At 37.2% G+C, this 18,958-nt stretch overlaps 1 protein-coding gene across 1 annotated transcript in view; it reads right to left on the bottom strand.

Annotated features, from left to right (window-relative positions):
* Positions 1-18,958, bottom strand: part of LOC114542486 (neuronal acetylcholine receptor subunit alpha-5-like) — a 40,994-nt gene that overhangs the window by 13,637 nt on the left and 8,399 nt on the right. Inside the window, exons 2-4 of the mRNA XM_028562021.1 lie at positions 18,696-18,809; positions 9,011-9,162; positions 8,386-8,540 (exon numbers count right to left, since the gene is read on the bottom strand). Of these exons, the coding sequence (XP_028417822.1) occupies positions 8,386-8,540; positions 9,011-9,162; positions 18,696-18,786 (398 nt within the window). The 5' untranslated portion in view covers positions 18,787-18,809. The remainder of the gene's footprint in view (positions 1-8,385; positions 8,541-9,010; positions 9,163-18,695; positions 18,810-18,958) is intronic.

Genomic DNA, 18,958 nt, shown 5'->3' on the forward strand with positions numbered 1-18,958 from the left:
CTTATAATAACAATAATAAAATTAACAAATTCCTTTTTACACGCGATATATTTATTTTAAGCTGTGACATGTTACATGTGTCGGCCTAGGAAATACGAAAAGTGAATTGTCGCAATCTGCTAAATAGCCAAAAATTTATGTAGCTATGGTGCGAGTAATAGACGTCACAAATACTAGAATTTTAACAAAATTTGGTAAAATTAAACTGCAGTTCATCACAAATCGATACAGGATCAGGCCATCCAAACACGGAAATTTAAAGTCTTAAGGAGTTTAAATTTAAATTCAGACCTTGTCGTTTTTATTCTATAAAACAATTAAGCCTTTTCTTTCGCCTTCGGCTTGTGTTTCGCGCGCTTTTCTTAACTCTCGTAATATTCCCGCGTGTTTGGGTCAGGCCATCTAAAAACGGAAACTATTAAGTAATTGTAAATAGGCCGTGGGATGAGCATCCAAAAGATGCTTAGAAAACGGATTCCGTTGCACCCCTCGTGGAACTACATAATTTTCACATGAATCAATAGATAAAAATGTACTTTATCAGAATCCGTTGTTCCCCAAGCGAAACAGGTGCACAATTGGGAAAACAATCCCTCCAAAGTTTGCTAATTTCGCGTTTCGAAATATTCGAACCGCCATTGTTTTAGTAGCAAATACGCATGCGCATGTCAGCCAAAGTCGCACTGCGCACGCGCATAAGCACGCACATGCTTCGAAGTGGAAACACGCTTAGTTATGCAAAATAATAATGGCTGAAGATATTTATAAAACTCGAATATCCTCATGTTTTATTCATTTTAATGGCGTTACGGAGCAACTTTGCAAAGTTACACGCCAAAAGCTTAAGAAATTTCTTGAGTGTAGGTCTAAATGGGTTAAACTCAAATGTCAACAAGCAGAAATAGCTAAGAAATCGTACGCGAACATCGATGACGGATCTGTCAATTCATACATGGAAAAGAACCCTGACATTAACTTAGAATGGCACCATCATATGAAATACTGGAAGAGATTTTGTGATGAAGAGAAGATCTGTAGACAAAAGCGAAAAGAAGAAAGCTCTAAAACTGTAAACTGTAACTTCTACCGAAGAAATACATGTAGAAGTGGAACCAATGGAACCAAGGCGAAAAAATACACGCCAATCAGTCGCAGACGTTAATACGACCCTGCCTAAAAGAAACGAGCACGTACTTCCAGAGATATGTATTGTTTGTGGAAGAGACGCCTCTTGGTTCTCACTAGACAAGGTATGCATGATCATTTTGATAGATATAATTATACTAGTGCAATGTGCACTAGTAGCACAGCATTCTCGAGTTTGGTTTTAAAATATCTTGTTCACACCAGGTAACTAAGAAGAGAAGAACCCCACTCATGTTGGCAGAAACAATTGATGCTGGTCTTCTACATACAGCTGTGGAGAAAAGGAATGATGAACAGATAATCATGCGAATCCGGGGGAAAGACTGTGTAGCACTGGAAGTCCTCTATCACAAAGTTTGTTACTACAATTATATAAAATTTCTCACCAGAGAGGCAAAAAAGCAATTGGAGACTGAAAGATCTACATCAGTGTATGAGAAGTCTTATGATGTCTTCTGTAAGAAAGTGATCGACACTGAAGTTATGCAAATTTAAGCAAATAAGGTATATGAAAGATTTGCTGGAGAAATTTGTTATCATTGCTAAGGACACAGAGAATGTGGATGCATCCAAATATAGAGCTTCATCCAAATAAAGACTGATGAAAAGTTATCCCCAACTTGTGTTCTATGTACCGAAAATGAGAAATGTTAGCGAGATTGTAAATGTGGAAAATTTGGATTCTTCCAAATTGGTTGAGGAACATGTCAAACTAGTCAGAAAACAACGATGAAGACTTTGATGCATGAAGAAAGCTATACCATTGATGATGATGATCTGAATTCCACAGAAACTGAGGGAAATTCTAAAGTCAATGAGTTACAAATTCTATACAATGCTGCATTGATTCTTTGCCAAAAGGTCCAAGAAATACCAAAACTAAATCTTCCTTAGCCACCATTGGCATCTGATTTGACAATGGATAATGTGCAAAAAGTGGTTCCATGTGAACTTTTTAATGTATTGGCTTGGATTTGTGATTCTATTCAGAGCCAACTTTAAGTGAGTACGTGCCAATTGAGGGCAAGAACAGTGCCAAACTAACATCAATTGTACAAGACCTTGTGAATTTAGTATCTGGGGGAAGGAATCCTACACCCAAGAGCATAGCACTTGCCATGACACTTAGACAACTGACAGGTTCAGCCTCAGTAATTTTTCTATTGAGTGGTTTTGGACATTGCATGTCACACTCATTTGTATTGTGCCATGAGACTGCCCTTGCACAGATGAATATATCCAAGGATTCTGCTATTCCTCCAGGCTTTGTTAGTGATGTGAAGGCTATAGTTAAGCGAAATATTTAACTTGTCCCTTGATTGTGTGAGTTGTATGTATATTTATATATTCTCCATCCTGTTTGATACAGGTGGGTTTTTTACCTGACGCAATTTTTAATGAATTACGATGTTAACGTAAAACGGTATTTTGAAACAATAGCCAATGAATTGAAGTGATTTAGCATACCAGCAAGCAAAATGTACAATGTGTTTTAAACAATATTTGATGTGTGTGTATTTATTCGTTAATATTACAAGGTTTAATCTTTATTCCGTGATTTTATTTTGTTGTTTTCACGCGGGAAATCGGGGAAAACCCATAGGGAAAATCCATTTTTCCTGTGTGAGCGTGCGCAGTGCGACTTTGGCCGACATGCGCATGCGTATTTGCTATTAAAACAATGGCGGTTCGAATATTTCGAAACGCGAAATTAGCAAACTTTGGAGGGATTTTTTTCCGAATTGTGCACCTGTTTCACTTGGGGAGCGACGGATTCTGATAAAGTAAGTTTTTATCTATTGATTCATGTAAAAATTACGTAGTTCCACGAGGGATGCAACGGAATTGCATCTTTTCGATGCTCATCCCACGGCCTAAAAGTATCTACTTTTTGTGACCAAAATGGCGTCAAAAATAGAAGTCTTGAAATGTATTTATACGCGTTTAGATTACTAAACTGAATCAAATCCAAATGCTAAACAGTACCGTGTATAAATAAACAATGTTTCAATTTATTGAACAGACTTGAGGAATGTTATAGAATTATATTAATACATAATATATTTTCGGAATTTGAATTTCAAATCAGTGTCCACTTTTTTGCATAATATTAAGTAACAAATCATAGATACAAATACTTCAAATCAGTTAAATGAATCATTGGCGTAGCCACTCAAATGACTTAAATGATCAGTGGCGCAGCTTACGCGACAGTAAATGATTTAGGCAATCCCCGTGACCATAAACCGGCATTATTTATTTTTAGGTGTTCCAAATCATGACAGGATAAAATTTTGTAGTTTGCATAGTTTATGCACCTCAACAGCTAAACTTATCCCTATATTGACCAGCATCACACCCTCTAAAATGTAATATTTAATATCTAATGTGATATTTCTATATTTAAAAGCTTAAGCCCGATTTCGACTACATTTGGGCTGAATATTCTACCTGTAATTCTGTTATTCTACTCTAAGAAAAATGAATAGACACTTCCCGAATTTAAATTTCGCGCGAAACACAAAACACGAAAACGAGGCGGGCAATGACAATTCAGAATCAAAGATGGCGGCTTTGCCTGAGGGCGAGCCAGTTGCTAGTAGCATTGCGTTGAAAGAAAATGATCAAAATGCAGAAAATGTTAAGGAAATGCCCGTTGAGCTATTTTGGGGTAAATCTTTGAAAGATTTCCCACATCTTACAATAAAGGAAATTGAAAAACATAGGTTAAAGAGTGGAAAACAAAAAGGCGCTGCGATATCAAAAACACTCGCGAGAGGTAGAAAATTGAAAGAGGAACGATACTTGTCGTCAGACTCTGTTTTTACTGCAAAAACAGAAACAGCGTTTGCCGTAAAATGTAAATGCAGAGCTAGCATGAAAAAAGTAACGCGTTCTGTTATTGTTTATATCAATTCTACTACTGGAAATGTTGACAAAGCCCATTGTAATTGTCCTGCTGGAAACAGCGGTTACTGTAACCATGTGATGGCACTTCTGCTACAACTAGCAGAGTATTCTTTGAACGGATTGCAGTTTGTACCTGACGAGAAAGCATGTACAAGTGCACTAAGGAAATGGGGTGTACCTGGACAAAACACTTCACATGTTAAAGAACCTGTGATGAATACAAGTATTCAAAAGTCGGTAACTTCAAAAGGGATCAAATGTACCGCTTATGACCCAAGATTGAATTACAGTAAGGACGATTTTGAGAAAAGAACAAAGTACTACAAATGTCTTTAGTGACAGTAAACCAAAAAATTGCTTTTGCTCAATGTCTACAGCAAAGTGAAACACTCACCTACACAAGAACAAGATATGGTGAATTTGCTGTTGGTTCACCACTTTCATACCAACTACAAGCTGTCATGTTTAATTTTGGAATATTGTCCAACATTAAGGAAAGTAGCAGAAGTATTTCCACTACTTCTGATGGCAAGATGCCAGGTTTACCACTGGTTTGCATCAGTGAAAATGATAAATTAATTCCAAAAGACTGGAATATAAGTCAAAATGAATCATCATACTTGGAATCAATTCAAGTTTCTATGGAAGAAGCATTAAAACTTGAGAGAGAAACAACAAATCAAAGTAAAAATCCCAAATGGATGGAGCTACGCAAACCGAGAATCACTTCTACAAATGCCCATTCAGTTTTTATTCGAAAACGCAACCATAAAACATTGGTTAATCTATTTTATATCCTAAGGATCTACCAGAGCTCCCACCGAGTGTTCAAGAGAATTTCAAGCATGGTTCTATGAATGAACCTGTCGCTAGAGAAAAATATTCAGATGTACTATGCCATAAATTTCACAGGAAGATTACTGTGCGTGAAACCGGTATAGTAATCCAGCCAAATTTGTTTTGGCTTGCAGCAAGCCCAGATGGATTGGTCAATGACAATGAACATGATCCTCAAATTGGTTTAATAGAAATTAAGTGCCCTAAGTCAAAGCGAGATTGTACACCAGATGACATGGTTTCTGATGCAAAATTCTATGTTGGTATTGATGATGGTAAACCATATTTGAAAAAGAATCATTCTAATGGATATTATTCTCAAATTCAAATGGCAATGGGGTTATCACAAGCAAAGTTTTGTGATTTTGTTGTCTATACGTTTAAAGGTATGATTATAATACGAACCAAATTTGATGAGGAATACTTTGAAAACTTAATTAAGAAGTTAAACACATTTTACAAAAACTACATGCTTCCAGAATTAATACAATAATAAAATGTATTTTATTAAATTTCTTGAAAACATCTATTGATGTATGTACTTTATCATAATACTATTCTGGTAGCAAAACGGCCAAAACCTATTTTTCAGGGTTACGTTGTGCTTTGTTACTTTCTTTTTGTATTAATGGTGGTAACAGATTGCACAACAAACATGCAACTGTCCATATCTGGTTGATAGAGCCATGTAGTACAAGTGGTATTTCATTTCGAATTTGCTTGAACTTTTTCACCCTTTGTATGGCACGTTCCACATGTATTCTAACAGAGGCAATGGACTGACTTTCTTTAACTTCTCCTTTTGTTAGCTGCTCTCGGCCATCCAAAAATGCTGGTATATTCAATTGTACACCTATCTTGCTTAGCTCCTCTTCAATTGTAAATCCTCTGTCAGCCATAATTGCATCATCTTTATCCCACAACTCCTTATTAAGCAAGCCACTGCTGTTTACTATTTCTTTATCAGAAACAGATCCACTATATAATTGGCTGATGAAAGTAATGGCTCCTGATGGGGCTATTCCAAGCAGACCTTTATAAGTAACATGATGTTTATAATGTGAGAATAGACTGCTTTGAATGCTCAAAGAAGATGGTGATTGGCAAAACAATTCAGTGCAATCGATAATGCACCTTGTTGTTGGGTAAGTTGTTTTAAAACATTCTGGCATTGTTTCTTGCACTTGCTGTTTAGTTGGCCATATTGGTAGACTACCCAATGAAAAATAGAGGAAATTTATCCAAGTAATAAGATATCTTGAAACTGTAGACTTTGGGGTATCAAATAACCATGCTATATGGGATAGGCTAAATCCACACTTCAACCAAACAAGCACTAAAAAGAGTTGATTGACAGGAATTAGGTTTGGCCGTGGACCACGCTTTTGTGGTGTCTCCTTGTTTGGTGTAGCAGTAGATGGGGTTGTGTTGCTTTTTTCTCTGTTTGATGCATCATAAAACTTTATATTTTCTCCATTATTTCCAGGATTCAAAAAAGTAAGTAAGTGGTCAAACACTTCCAGTTCAAGTCCAGTAGCTGACTTAAAATGATGCTTATCTTTAGATATATTTTCATACTTGTAGATATGTTTTTCTTGAAAGGTTTTTAGATCTTCTTTTTTTTGAGTTCTCCAATCTCAAGTCATTATTTTCCATGAGTAAAGATTTATTTTCCTTCTCCAGGGATTCTACTTTTTCTAACAGAAATTGACATTGTTCACATGTGCTTTGATTTTCTTCTTCATAGCTTATTTCTGGTACATTGTGCTGATCCATTGATTGTAATACCTCTGTTCCGAGGGGTGGTTCTAAATATGTTTAGATAAAACAGTCAGGGTGGATCCTACATTATAGTGACCAACTGAAAACAATATATATACATGGTGCTCCATGCTTTGTTATTTTACTCTGTGTATTGCTGTGGCTATATGTATAATACTTAGGAACTAATATGACTTTTCGCCTATATTGGAGAGATGACAATTTTCAATTGAGAAACATTTCTCCACACGCTGCCATAGATCTTGCAGTGGGCAAAATTTGATTAAATCTGTCTAAATTCTATTTTAGTGTAGTTCTGCAATACTTGCAATGTCATAAATTATATATTCTAGATCTACATAAATATTAACCTGTTTTTTCTTTGTCATCAGATGTTTCCACAAATAGTCGTTTAGCAGGCGGGGTTCGACCATTTTTGTGTTGACATGCCTCAGTTATTTTAAAAACAGAAGGAACTGACCCATGGACAAGTGTCTTTCGACCAATACCTTTAGACACACAAATTTCGTCGAATTTAAAGTGAAACTCACACACGACTGTCGCATTTGTAACTTTAAAATTATCTGCGCCTCTCTCTACGGTATCTAGAAACAAACAACATCCATTTTCTCCGCAATGATTTATCTGATGGTATTTTAAACAGACCAATGTTTGTTTTGTTTTTGTATTTGTCGTAGAATGCACTCCCACAACCTGGAATACAGCAAGACGTTCCTCTCCCACCATGTAGTTGTTTCTTTGGCCGGGCTTTTGAAGAAGATGGATAAGTATCTCTCAGTAAATTGACTTCCTTTTCTGCCTTGTAGATCTCATTCAAATTGAACAAATCGGACAAAACCTCGGAGCTTTGAGGCAAAGCCGCCATCTTTGATTCTGAATTGTCATTGCCCGCCTCGTTTTCGTGTTTTGTGTTTCGCGCGAAATTTAAATTCGGGAAGTGTCTATTTGCTCTGATTTAAAACTTTGCGAATAAGTCATCACGGAACTCTCGTTGTTCTTGCTTAGTTTAATGTATGCATACATTTTATGTCAGGACGGTCGGCGCTGGATGGTTTTGTTAGTTATGCGTATGCGTGAAAGCTGAACGAGTAGAGACTGGTAATCAGTAATATCCGAAGAAATCGAATTAGACTGTAACTAGCGTTTCAGATTTCAGCTTTTTCCAGCTCTCTGATTTCCCTGATTAATGAGTAAAGCCAAGATTGCGGAAAATGAGGCCTTCCTTCTAGGTATGAGTCATGCGTGTTTTTGCGTGGGTTTGCCACGAAGGGTTAGGCTATGGAAGAAATTTTGTACTTCTTGTACGAATCTTTACGCTTTTCAGTTTTAAACAATTTTCAATGGACAGGATATTTCACGAAAGGAATGTGCATTGGACGGAATTGAACGCCTAAATTTAAGAATGTACAATTGAACCAGAATCAACGCAGTGTGATCGTAAATGGAATGCAGCAAAATTGTCTTATTGCGAATGACCTCTTGTGAATGGCATAAGATAAATTTTAATGTTGTGATGAATTAGGGATTGCGATATCACAATCACAGTCACAGTTCGTAGCGTATCGTAATATTGGACGTTCGCATCGCAGAATATTCCAAGCAATGTTGTTCTGTGGAACAAAGCGAACGGTTGTTACTGATCTGTGGATTTCTTTTCGCCTGCAAGCATGCATGCACGAGGGTTTTATTTAAATTAAGACAAATACTCACTCATTAAACACTGCGACGTCAGGGAACCAAAAAAGATCATGGTCAACATGAACACTGTTGATTCCGCCATGCTCTGCAGGATTCCACTTTAGGTGTGGATTAAGCCATTGAAAGGTGAGCCAGAGGATCAGCCGTATTACTTGATTTTTCTCGTCCTAATTTATAAAAATTCCATCCATTCATAATGGTGCAATTCAGCTTTTTACATTGACTAACAAAACTTATAATCGCCGTAGCCCTGGACCTTTCCCACCGCCTGTCGACCTAAGAATCGCAGCACTGATGGCTATTGCGACGTTCGACTTAATGCATGTGTTCAATTGTGTATAATAATATAGGCTTTGTATGATTGAACTGATCAGGCGAGTGATTGCAGAAAATATCTGGACTGTAAGAAAACTTTTATATCAGGAATACGAAAGACGATAACGAAATTTCTTGGTATATCACACGACAATTCACAACTATCGAAATTTTCGTGTGAAAGCATGTTAGCGATTGAGTATTTTTATAAGATCGTGGAGAGAACACAGCCAAAACGCAACGGTCAAACCCGTTTTTTCAAAACCTAAATATTGCAATGTTCCCGGAATGAATTTCTGCATCAGCTAGATCAGAAACTTACCACATTCGCTATTTGACGCAATTTGATTCCGATTTCAACATTCACAGGCTTATTGATATCAGAAGCAGGAAGAATTTGCCTGTTGACATTTGAATTATTCATAAGCAATACCAATAATCGCTGATGTTCTTCAAAATGATTTCCAATTGTGTCTAGTTTAAATAAATCACAAAATGTTGGAAACCGATAAATTCAGAAAATTTCGAAATTATCAAGAATAAGAATATACCAACTACTCAAGTCTAAATAGCATAGCCAGTGGAATCAATGTGGACTCCGTGGGATGCGTAATTGTTGTAATACGAAGTAAAAGTATATATAGTGACATATATAGCCTTTAAAGGTGATATTGTAGATCTTATGGTCTCCAAATATATTGGCAATGATCCAACGATGCATCATTGTCAATATTTTAGACCCCTAAATCCTAAAAGCTACAGAGTATCACAAGCTATTACAGTATCATCATATTGGATGAAAACCTTCTCAATACTCGTTAATTTTTACTACGAAGAATACAGTTACTAAATGCTAATGCCTTATTGAGATTAAAATCTGTATATATATTTTTTTTCTGTATACAATTACTTTATGAGAAAAAGGTCCAATAAAATCGAAAATCAGCCGGTCAGGCTTAAAATTCCAATTTTGCTCTTTTTTTGCTTCCTTGGAGGCATTTCCAAGTAAGCAAACGTGGTATAGCCAAAATTCTGAAAAATCCGAAAAAAAAACGTTTAATTTGGCTGTCGGCGACTTTAAAATTATGCAAATTTTCAGTGGAATCAAAACGTTCAAAGGCAAATAGCGCATGCAAAGCAGAAAAAGTTAAGATATTAAAATGGTTCGCTTGTAGCTAAATCCGTAGCTGAGATGTTTGAGAATTGATTGGGCAGAAAATATTTTTTTAGCTATTGATTAAAATTAGACAGCTGCATGATATTTAGAATCGTATTGTACTCACACATAGCGAAAAGTAAAATCTACCGTCGACATAAAAAGCATTTTAAATAGGTGCCCCAGATTTTTTCTTCACGAGACTTACGCTATATCAAATGAGAAGATGCTCTTCTACAACATATAAAAAAATAGTTCATCGCTTTAACGGTGCAGCTCATGTAATAAAATAAATTTATGAAGACTAATACTCTGGTGGCAATGATAGACTAGGTGAGCTCTGTTTTCTGTGTGAGGACCGTATTTAAAGAATTTTAACATACTCCGGTTTTAAATAAATAAATGGCAGTGTGCCAAAACACAGTGCCGGTTTATTAAGCAAATGTAGCAAATTTCAGAAAATTGTAACAATATTTTATAATTATGCCAAGCACAGAAAAGGTGGGGGGCTAAAAAACGCAAGAAGCCGATTATAATGAGGCACCCCACCCCATCCGGGCGATAGCCGGGTGGGGTCTGGATACCCGGCCAGACGATGGCTATATCGGAGAGCAGAGACATATGTTTGACCTCTAGGTGGCGCATAATGATACTTAAACATGTAAGCAATAAATAAACTTAAATCGGTAGGGGTTAACGGAAGCGAAATAACGGCCCCACGAAGTGATTCGTGGGAAAAACGCTCATATAACCGCCAAGCCCTGCGGTAGGTGGGGACTGACGAAGGCTGCAAACTTGCTTGTACAAGATAAGAGGCTATAGGCTATCTGCCAATTTCGCGGAAGGAGCTGGTTGGGAATCACCGATGAATAACTCTGTACGCCGACCGATGCCATGCAGCGCTCGGAATTTGGAAACGTGTAAACGCGACAAAGCATCAGCCAAAGTATTCCGGACACTATAATGATCTCACTCCTTGCTCCGATTTGTATAACTGTATATTTTGTTTCTCTATATTATCTATATTACTTTTCATGTGCTCTGACTTTTTCTCGCTTTCATACACTTTCTATATTATTGTCCGTCCCTAACTGTCAATCAGTTCTAATTCTATTGTCCAAGCTTAATTATCTATAAATAGCAGTTATGTATATTACAGACACCAGAAACATGCTTGGCACGAAATAAAATATTAAATTTCAGGGAGGTTAGCACCAGCTGACGAACAAATACCATCACAGTAGGATCCCTAGATTTCGACTTATTGATGATTTCGACTAGCACTGCGTTATCGGTATAAAATAATATACGCTTGTTTCGCATGAGGTTACCCCATAAAAGGACACTAAGGACAATAGGAAAAAACTCCAAAACGACAATGTTAAGTTTTTTCCAGTCTTCCGGCCAAGGACCATAACACCAAAAGTCCCAAATATGGCACCAAAGCCCGAACCGGGCGACGCGACACTCTTGATTCGTTGAACTGGCCATGAGGAAGTCATTAACGATATGGATGAGTTGAGGAATAATGCAGTGAGTTTTTACAACCCACTCAAGGGCAGTGCTAAAAATTTCAAACGTGCGACAGGAAGAGGCACAGCCCATGAGCATGGCCCGGTCAAAGTAGTATTTCCGCTGCCAAATTATACCTAACAGTAGATAATCGGCCTGACGAATAAGTATGATGCGAAAGGCACTCTTTATGTCAGTTTTAGCTAAAAAACAGCCTGGACCTAATTTTTTAATCATAGCAACAGCATCATCAACACGACTGTACTACACTGTATTATGTTCAGATGAAATGCCGTCATTCACAGAAGCACTTCGCGAAAACGATAAGTGATGAATAAGCCGAAATTCCCAGTGAGCTTTTTTAGGGACAACCCCTAAAGGCGAAAACCGAAAATTGATGAAGGAAGGTTGAGAAAAGGGGCCTACTATACCACCGGCCATAATTTCTTTCTGAAGTTTAGCACTGACGACATCATGGTGTTGATGAGCCGAAATCAAATTATGCGAAGCCGAAATCAATGTATAGCTGCAGCAACTGCCTGGGCAACCGCCAACGCAATCCTGGTTACGGTTTCATCTGCTATACCTGAAAGAGGTGCGACAGCCTGGGGAGAATTTGCCGGATCCAGGGAGCCAGAGGCCACAGAAGAATTAGCCTGATCAGGGGAGCCCAAAGATACACTGGTATTGGGTGCTAAGTGTCTCGCTGCATTGCGATGGGATGTTCGTCGAGACCCTGAAAAAGCCCTTGCAACCAATTATATTATCTATGAATGAAGGTCACTATGTAACACTATATCACACAACAAGCACATATACACCAACAAGAAAACTCAAATTATGAGCGGACAAGACAGGTTTCATATGAGCATTGCATACCACAAGGTAGCCGAATACAAAATTGGTTATAACAGAACATAGCAACATGATGGCAACCATCTGTGTATTGAACCCAGCAATGGGCATATGCAGTAAACATTGCTATTCCATGTATTCATACAATTACTTTAGTGGAGAGGCAACCATGGCATATTACGGGCGATCACGTATGTAAATTCTCCACTGAATGTAATTGCTGAGTTGTCAACAGGGGTCATAATAGCCATAACCATAATTATGTGCACCCAAAACATTCATGCTTAGATCTTACCCATAACTAAGAATAAGTTCTATTCCCCATTGCCTCAGGATGTTACCTTCAGCCACCAAGAGGTGCTCCCAAAAGGGGGGAAACACTTGTTTGAATAAATAATCAATCGTAACATTTAACAAGAAATAGCATATACCATGTCCATAATAAAATAAATATCATCATATATAAAAACAAAGATCACCAGTATAAACCCATCATATTAAACATCAAACACCAAATGGTGAGAAGTATTAACCAACAAATAATATAACAAACATAAACAAAAACACGCAAACATAGATCCGGGCTGGGGAAAGGTGGTAGAATCTCGAGCAAGGGCAATTAATGTAAAAACTTGAGAGCCTTCAGGATGTCCCCCCGATAACTTTTATATAAATAAAACTGCCCTTTTGGGTTACAGTGCACCCCATCCGGAGATAGTAAGTTATGTGCAGCTTTATGGAATGGCTGCTGCTCCCTCAGGAGAATTTTAGGCATCTGATCAAGCACCACAAATAAGTATTGCCGCAAAAGTGCTGCCTTGTTTTTAAAAAAACGCTATCAGGTGTTTGCGGTCAATACTTGGCAAACAACGATAACACTAACATGCAGAGTATCACGTAAAAATACGGTTAATTATTCCAAACGCAAGCCAGCCACCTCAGGAGACATAGCAGACAAGTCATTTGTGCCTAATTTCAAAATAATAATGTCCGGCCAGCCTCGTTGCCAGGCGCTTTAAAATAAAATAAAATATAGGAACACTACAGAATTTTGGGGAGGACGCGACGGAGAAATGGAGCGCCTGGCAGAAAATGCAAATATTTTTTGCCAGAAATACGATTTCTCACAAATCGAACTTTTCGACGTTTTACTCGTGCATTCTTGCGTTTTTGGTGGTTTGTGGCCATATGAATGACCTGGAGCAATCACTGAAGAAGTTCTCATTTGACGGTAATATTTTATTACAGAATTTGGTTGCATTTGATATAATATTTAGTACGTTTTTAGAGTAGACTGTCAGTGAATCTTTCGTGTTGTTCTTAAATATGCTAATAATAATATCTGTCGACCGTTATCATATTTTGATGATAAAATTATCCTTACACTAGCATCTTCAAGTTCTGATGATTTGGATTTATCGTCGCTTGGGGGACGAAATGTTCCAAGTAAGTCAGTTGGTATAAGCGTTGGAATTTTATTCTATCTGCTGAGTACATTAAGCTGGTATATTTTCAATTTACATTAAAATATATACATATATATGCGCATGTTTCTATGTTTTTAAATGTCATACAGTATGTATATTTCAAATACTTTTTATGCATGTTAACTGGGCCAGCTCTGCCAGTCAAACCTGAAGTTGACATTTACATTGATTTGCCTCACAGTATCAGTATGTCTTTCATTTGTATGCCCCACATGTTCCTGTGTTTAACAATAAATACTGTACACATGTTCACTGTACTGGACAATCTAGGAGATCATTTTAACCAGAATGAAAAGCCTGCAACAATTGCTATTTTTTGTTTATGACTGTGTGCTAGTTAGAAACTTTCAGCTATTTCATATAGTTATCTCCTGCTGGAGATGTGTGCTTGAATACTCTAAATGTAGTCTAGCAGCCAAGTAAAGCTATCTTCTCTTGCAGATGGATGTCTGGGTCAATAAACAACCATAACGCATGAAGAATAAAATTCAATTTAAAATATAATTCATATATAAACTATATAATAATTATATACCATATTACAATTATAATTCATGTATGGTGTTGCACACTGTCATAGATAGAGAGGAGGGGGTTACAGAGATTGCTAGGCAATAATTATATTTAGAGTTCTTTGTGTTAATGCCATTTACATGCAACCTCATGGGTTATGTCCAACAGGTTATGATACATATTTGTGTTTTTAAAACACCTTTTCAAAGACATCTAGAGCCTGATGCTACTAGTCAGCAGTTAATAAAAGACCAGAAAAACATCCGCTGTCTCTGCATGTTGTTGAAATTTTAATCCAAGTCCAATAGGTTTGCATGTAAGTAAGCATTTTGTAATATAATTATGTATTCAACTTGATATATAACCTCTTATCACATTTCTAATGAACTTGGGTGTTAACACAAAATATCTTTAGAATTTTTTTTAATGCATTAATGCATTATACCTACTGGCTACTATATTCTAGCGTATAATTTGTCAAGTGGCCAATGCAATAAAAGAAGGCACTGATTGGCTGCAGATTTGGAATAAATTGTGGAATATAATATGGATCCAAATGTATATGTAGAACTGGCACTGTTGATGGCTTCCCTCGATTTGTCCAGTGAGGAGAAAAGCATATTATCAAGGGACGTTTCTAGTAAAAATACAAAAATGATATATTTTAGAACTTCATAAGAATTAAAGTAAATGTATATAGAGGTGCATACCTTTGTTCTACGATAATCAAATATCTTATCCATACATTTTCTTGTTTCTTCATGTAGAATTTTGCAAATTCGAATGGATTCGCCTTTTGCCCCGCTTGAAAATTCTTTTTTATCAACATTTATTTTTGTCAACAGTGCGACCGCCCACGTCGTGTAAATACACGCCTGCGGAAGACGCCAAATTAAAATTTTGTTTGCCACATAAATCAAATGCATTATCTACATCATTCTGCATACGACGGACAAACGAATGGCCAAAAATTAAAAACGGTGGTGCTGAACCATCCATAGTTACAACACAAATAATAAAATGAAAGGTACGATACCTGTTAATAATGAATGAGAGATATTCAGGCTGAGAGTCGAAATGTTAATCAATGACCTTGAACTAACAGTTCATGCTCACTTTTATACTGTAGGCTCACGTATTCACGTGAATCGTGATATGTAAGTTTACTGAAATGTCGCAATATTTTACGGGAGAATCAACAGGTTGTACAAGTTGAATTGCGATAAATATAAAACCAAAAACCCCATTCCACGTTCCCCACAGTCCTTGAATAGGCCATATAATCCCCATGCACGAAAGCAATGAAATGTTTATTCGCTTAAGCAAATAACTTTTTTGGGTTATTGTAGTTAGAGTTCGTATGGGGGGGGGGGTGAAGATTGCGTACTTTTGACATATAGCGTAACCGAAATTGACAAGTGTCATCGGAAAAGCAATCCCAAATTGCATCAGTTTTCTTAAAAAAGCTACTATTAGCTATGTAGTAATTTACATAGTCTTACTTTTAGCAGTACAGTATCTTTAGGTAGATACTCTTGGAGTTATAGTGTCAGTGCTATTATCATGTTAATTCTCTTATCGACTTATTTCTGCAAAATAGAGAAATTGCAATAAAATTCCAAGGTGTTTAATACGTATCGGCACTGTTTTACGGCATTTGCTCATTACGTTTTTAATTTTTTTGGGATTGTTATTCCTATGTTGTAGCTTAATTATGAACAATTTGTAATGAGAAGTAAACTGTGAGGTATGAAAGATCTCAAGTCTGTCATAATTGACATCCCGTGATGCAAATATCGTCCAAGTTTTGCAGCCGAAACTTTAATACCGCATGTCTAAAAATAAGTTTGCACAAGGTCTGCCCGTCATGGATACGATCGAAGTGCTCCTTTTCGCACGCTAGCGATCACCTTCTCAGCTCTTAGTTTACTAAATGGCAAGTACAATACTTATTTTTATAGATTTGGAGGTTTTACCTCTGGGTTTTACTACGACATAATTTTTTTATACTTTATGCTTAACTTTATGCTATCAGAGTGTCTTGAATTATTAGTGCTCACTACTTACCAGCGTACATTTTCACCGTATATTACACATGCACGAATTTTCTTCTCTTTTATAGAACGAAACCAGTGATAGTTTCTGTCATAGTATGTACCACAACATACTTCAAAGTACCCCAGCAACCTTTTACGGATCCGTTGATTCAACGTTAGGGCACCAGTGGAAAACGATGCAGTAAAAATCTCTTAAAACGCTAAATGAGTTTCTACAAAGCAGGGATATAAGTCCAGTGAAAAATGTAATAAGAGGCCAGTGGGAAGATGCAAATGAGCTAACAAAACGCTGTTATGTGCGTAGGAAAAGAAAGGCTATTGCTGCTTTTCTTGAAGAAATTGCAAAAAGATCAGCATCACCATCTCTGGAAAGCCATTGTTTCAAAGCCATTCACCCGCAAGGGGGGGAGGGTTCATGTGACAGAAATGGATGGTGTAAGCGCTTTCTCTAACGTCCAGTATGGGGAGGGTCATCTGAAATGTTGAAGGCTTATGGTACTGGGCCGGGGAAGAAGCTGCCACCGAGCAAACTGGGTGAACTGAATCAAGAGACTGCAATTGTTGATCTATTGACTGCTAGCCTAAGAAAAGACGCAGCGCTTCAGTCTGATGAACATTTCATCCTTTTAAGAAAAGTTTTCGTAGCTGCAAACAAAGTGTACCAAAGCAAAAAAAACACAAGAAGAAGCAGTCGAAGAATCTCACGTAAGCTTGAACATGGAACACTATGTGACGAAGCTGTCCATGGTTACGCAAGTAGACCAGTGGCGTCGCCAGCTTGGTTAGTGGGGGGGGGGACTTATTCATATATTCGTGTTTCACAGTATAAATTTGTGTTCAAATTGATTGTTTTAACGGTCTGTGAACATGAATATATGGATATGTCCACCCCACTTATCGATGCTAGCTACGCCGCTGAAAAAGACTACACGATCTTACGTCAGGTGTACCAGAAACCTCATCAGAGAAAGAAATGCTCTTGAAGCCAGCTCCATAAAAAGTTTACCGATGGGCTGGGCTTTATAATCAACCAAATACGGAAGAAGCGATTCTCCGAAAAGCAGAAGAGCATCCTGACGGCCCGGATGGATTTCTAATTGGAGAAGCAACAGGAGAGATGGAAGATACAATGTCAGTGGCCAAGGCTATGATTACAGCAAAGAATGCTCATGGACAGTAGAGCATTTCTTATATACTAGCTAGCAAATTGGTAGCTTTTCTCTAGCTTAGCAGCCAAAAGGAAACTTGTAAGACATTACTCTGACGGCGAAGAAACTGACGACCACATCGACCTTCCAGAAAATGAAGAAGCATGGGGGAGCTGTGCACACAACGCCGCTACAATCCGGAACGCGCGGCGGAACGAAAATCACTCCGCTTTGGAAGTGATATGAAAAGAAATCCGGTATGGTGTAATCTGGGCTATAGTTAAATAACTCGTTGCATAAATATAACTTACTATAATATATTCAAATTTTATTCTAGTTCGTGATTGGTCGAATTGCCTCGGAGAATTTTCGGCATTTCAAAGCTATCGCGTTGTTTCAGGTGCTGACATCAAAAGTGATGCAATTACACTTTTTTGGACCAAGGTTCGCTCCACAGTTTGCTAAAAGCCCACCAAAACTAAATATTTTTAAAACGTAAACAGAATGGCTTTCAGTCCTTTCGCAAGCGTAAAACGATCAAGATATCGCAGACAAAGACAACTACAATACGCGGAGGGCCAGGAAAATTGCCAAAACAGTATTCCAGGAGTACCTCATGATAAAACGAGTATAGCTATCACCCAGGAAACAGTGTTGAATTGACGCAGATTTTGAAGCGTTTCTATGCCGAAGCCAGAAAGCAGGACGGCAACTTGTATTTGAATATAATAATAAAACAATTATTGAATAGAGTTTTCGTATCATTGGGATTTTTCAAGGCCTCGGTCTCTGTTATCCACCTTAGCAGCGGCTTCGGTGGATAACACAACTTTGGCATATTATCAATTCTTTACCATTGTTACCAGCGCGCCGTTTTAATATATTTTTCCTGCTTTGCATCCGCTATATATTATCTTTTGAACAGTTTGAGTCCACTGAAGATTTGCATGATTTTAAAGTCACCGACAGCCAAACGGCTTTCCTCAGCTTTTTAAAATTTTAGTGGTTTTTTGACGAAAAACAAATTATATCACGTTTGTTTACTTAGTAATGTCTCAAAGCAAACTAAAAATGAGCAAAATTGAAATTTTCAGTGTGACTGCGAATTCTCGATTTTGCTCGATTTATAACACATCTGCTTTTATTACGTGTTCTATATAATTATTATACATAATATTATTATACACAAGACTGAAATGCATAAATCTGGACTAAATTTTGAATATTTTTTTATGTTTGTTTAAACAAAACGTCATACATGCAGCAAATATATACGTACCATTTGATCCCGAAACTTCTCTGAAAGACAGGCAAAAACACAGAACGTAGACACGTAGAAATAACATTCGACCAAAGTTGTAGGGTGACATTGTTTACTGCGCTTTCAAAAAATCTTCAAAGAGGAAGGTAAGATATACGTAAGATGAAAAATTTAGTTGATCTTCAATGCTAGCTGTCTTGCTGGAGCCACAGCTTTTATTGAGAATAAACTGACGCTGTTGTCAACGTTGTTTAAGGCAGGTGATTTATAAAGTTGATTTA

Source organism: Dendronephthya gigantea, unplaced genomic scaffold (assembly GCF_004324835.1).
Source record: "Dendronephthya gigantea isolate DGI-Jeju-01 unplaced genomic scaffold, DenGig_1.0 000356F, whole genome shotgun sequence".
Classification (NCBI taxonomy): domain Eukaryota; kingdom Metazoa; phylum Cnidaria; class Anthozoa; order Malacalcyonacea; family Nephtheidae; genus Dendronephthya; species Dendronephthya gigantea.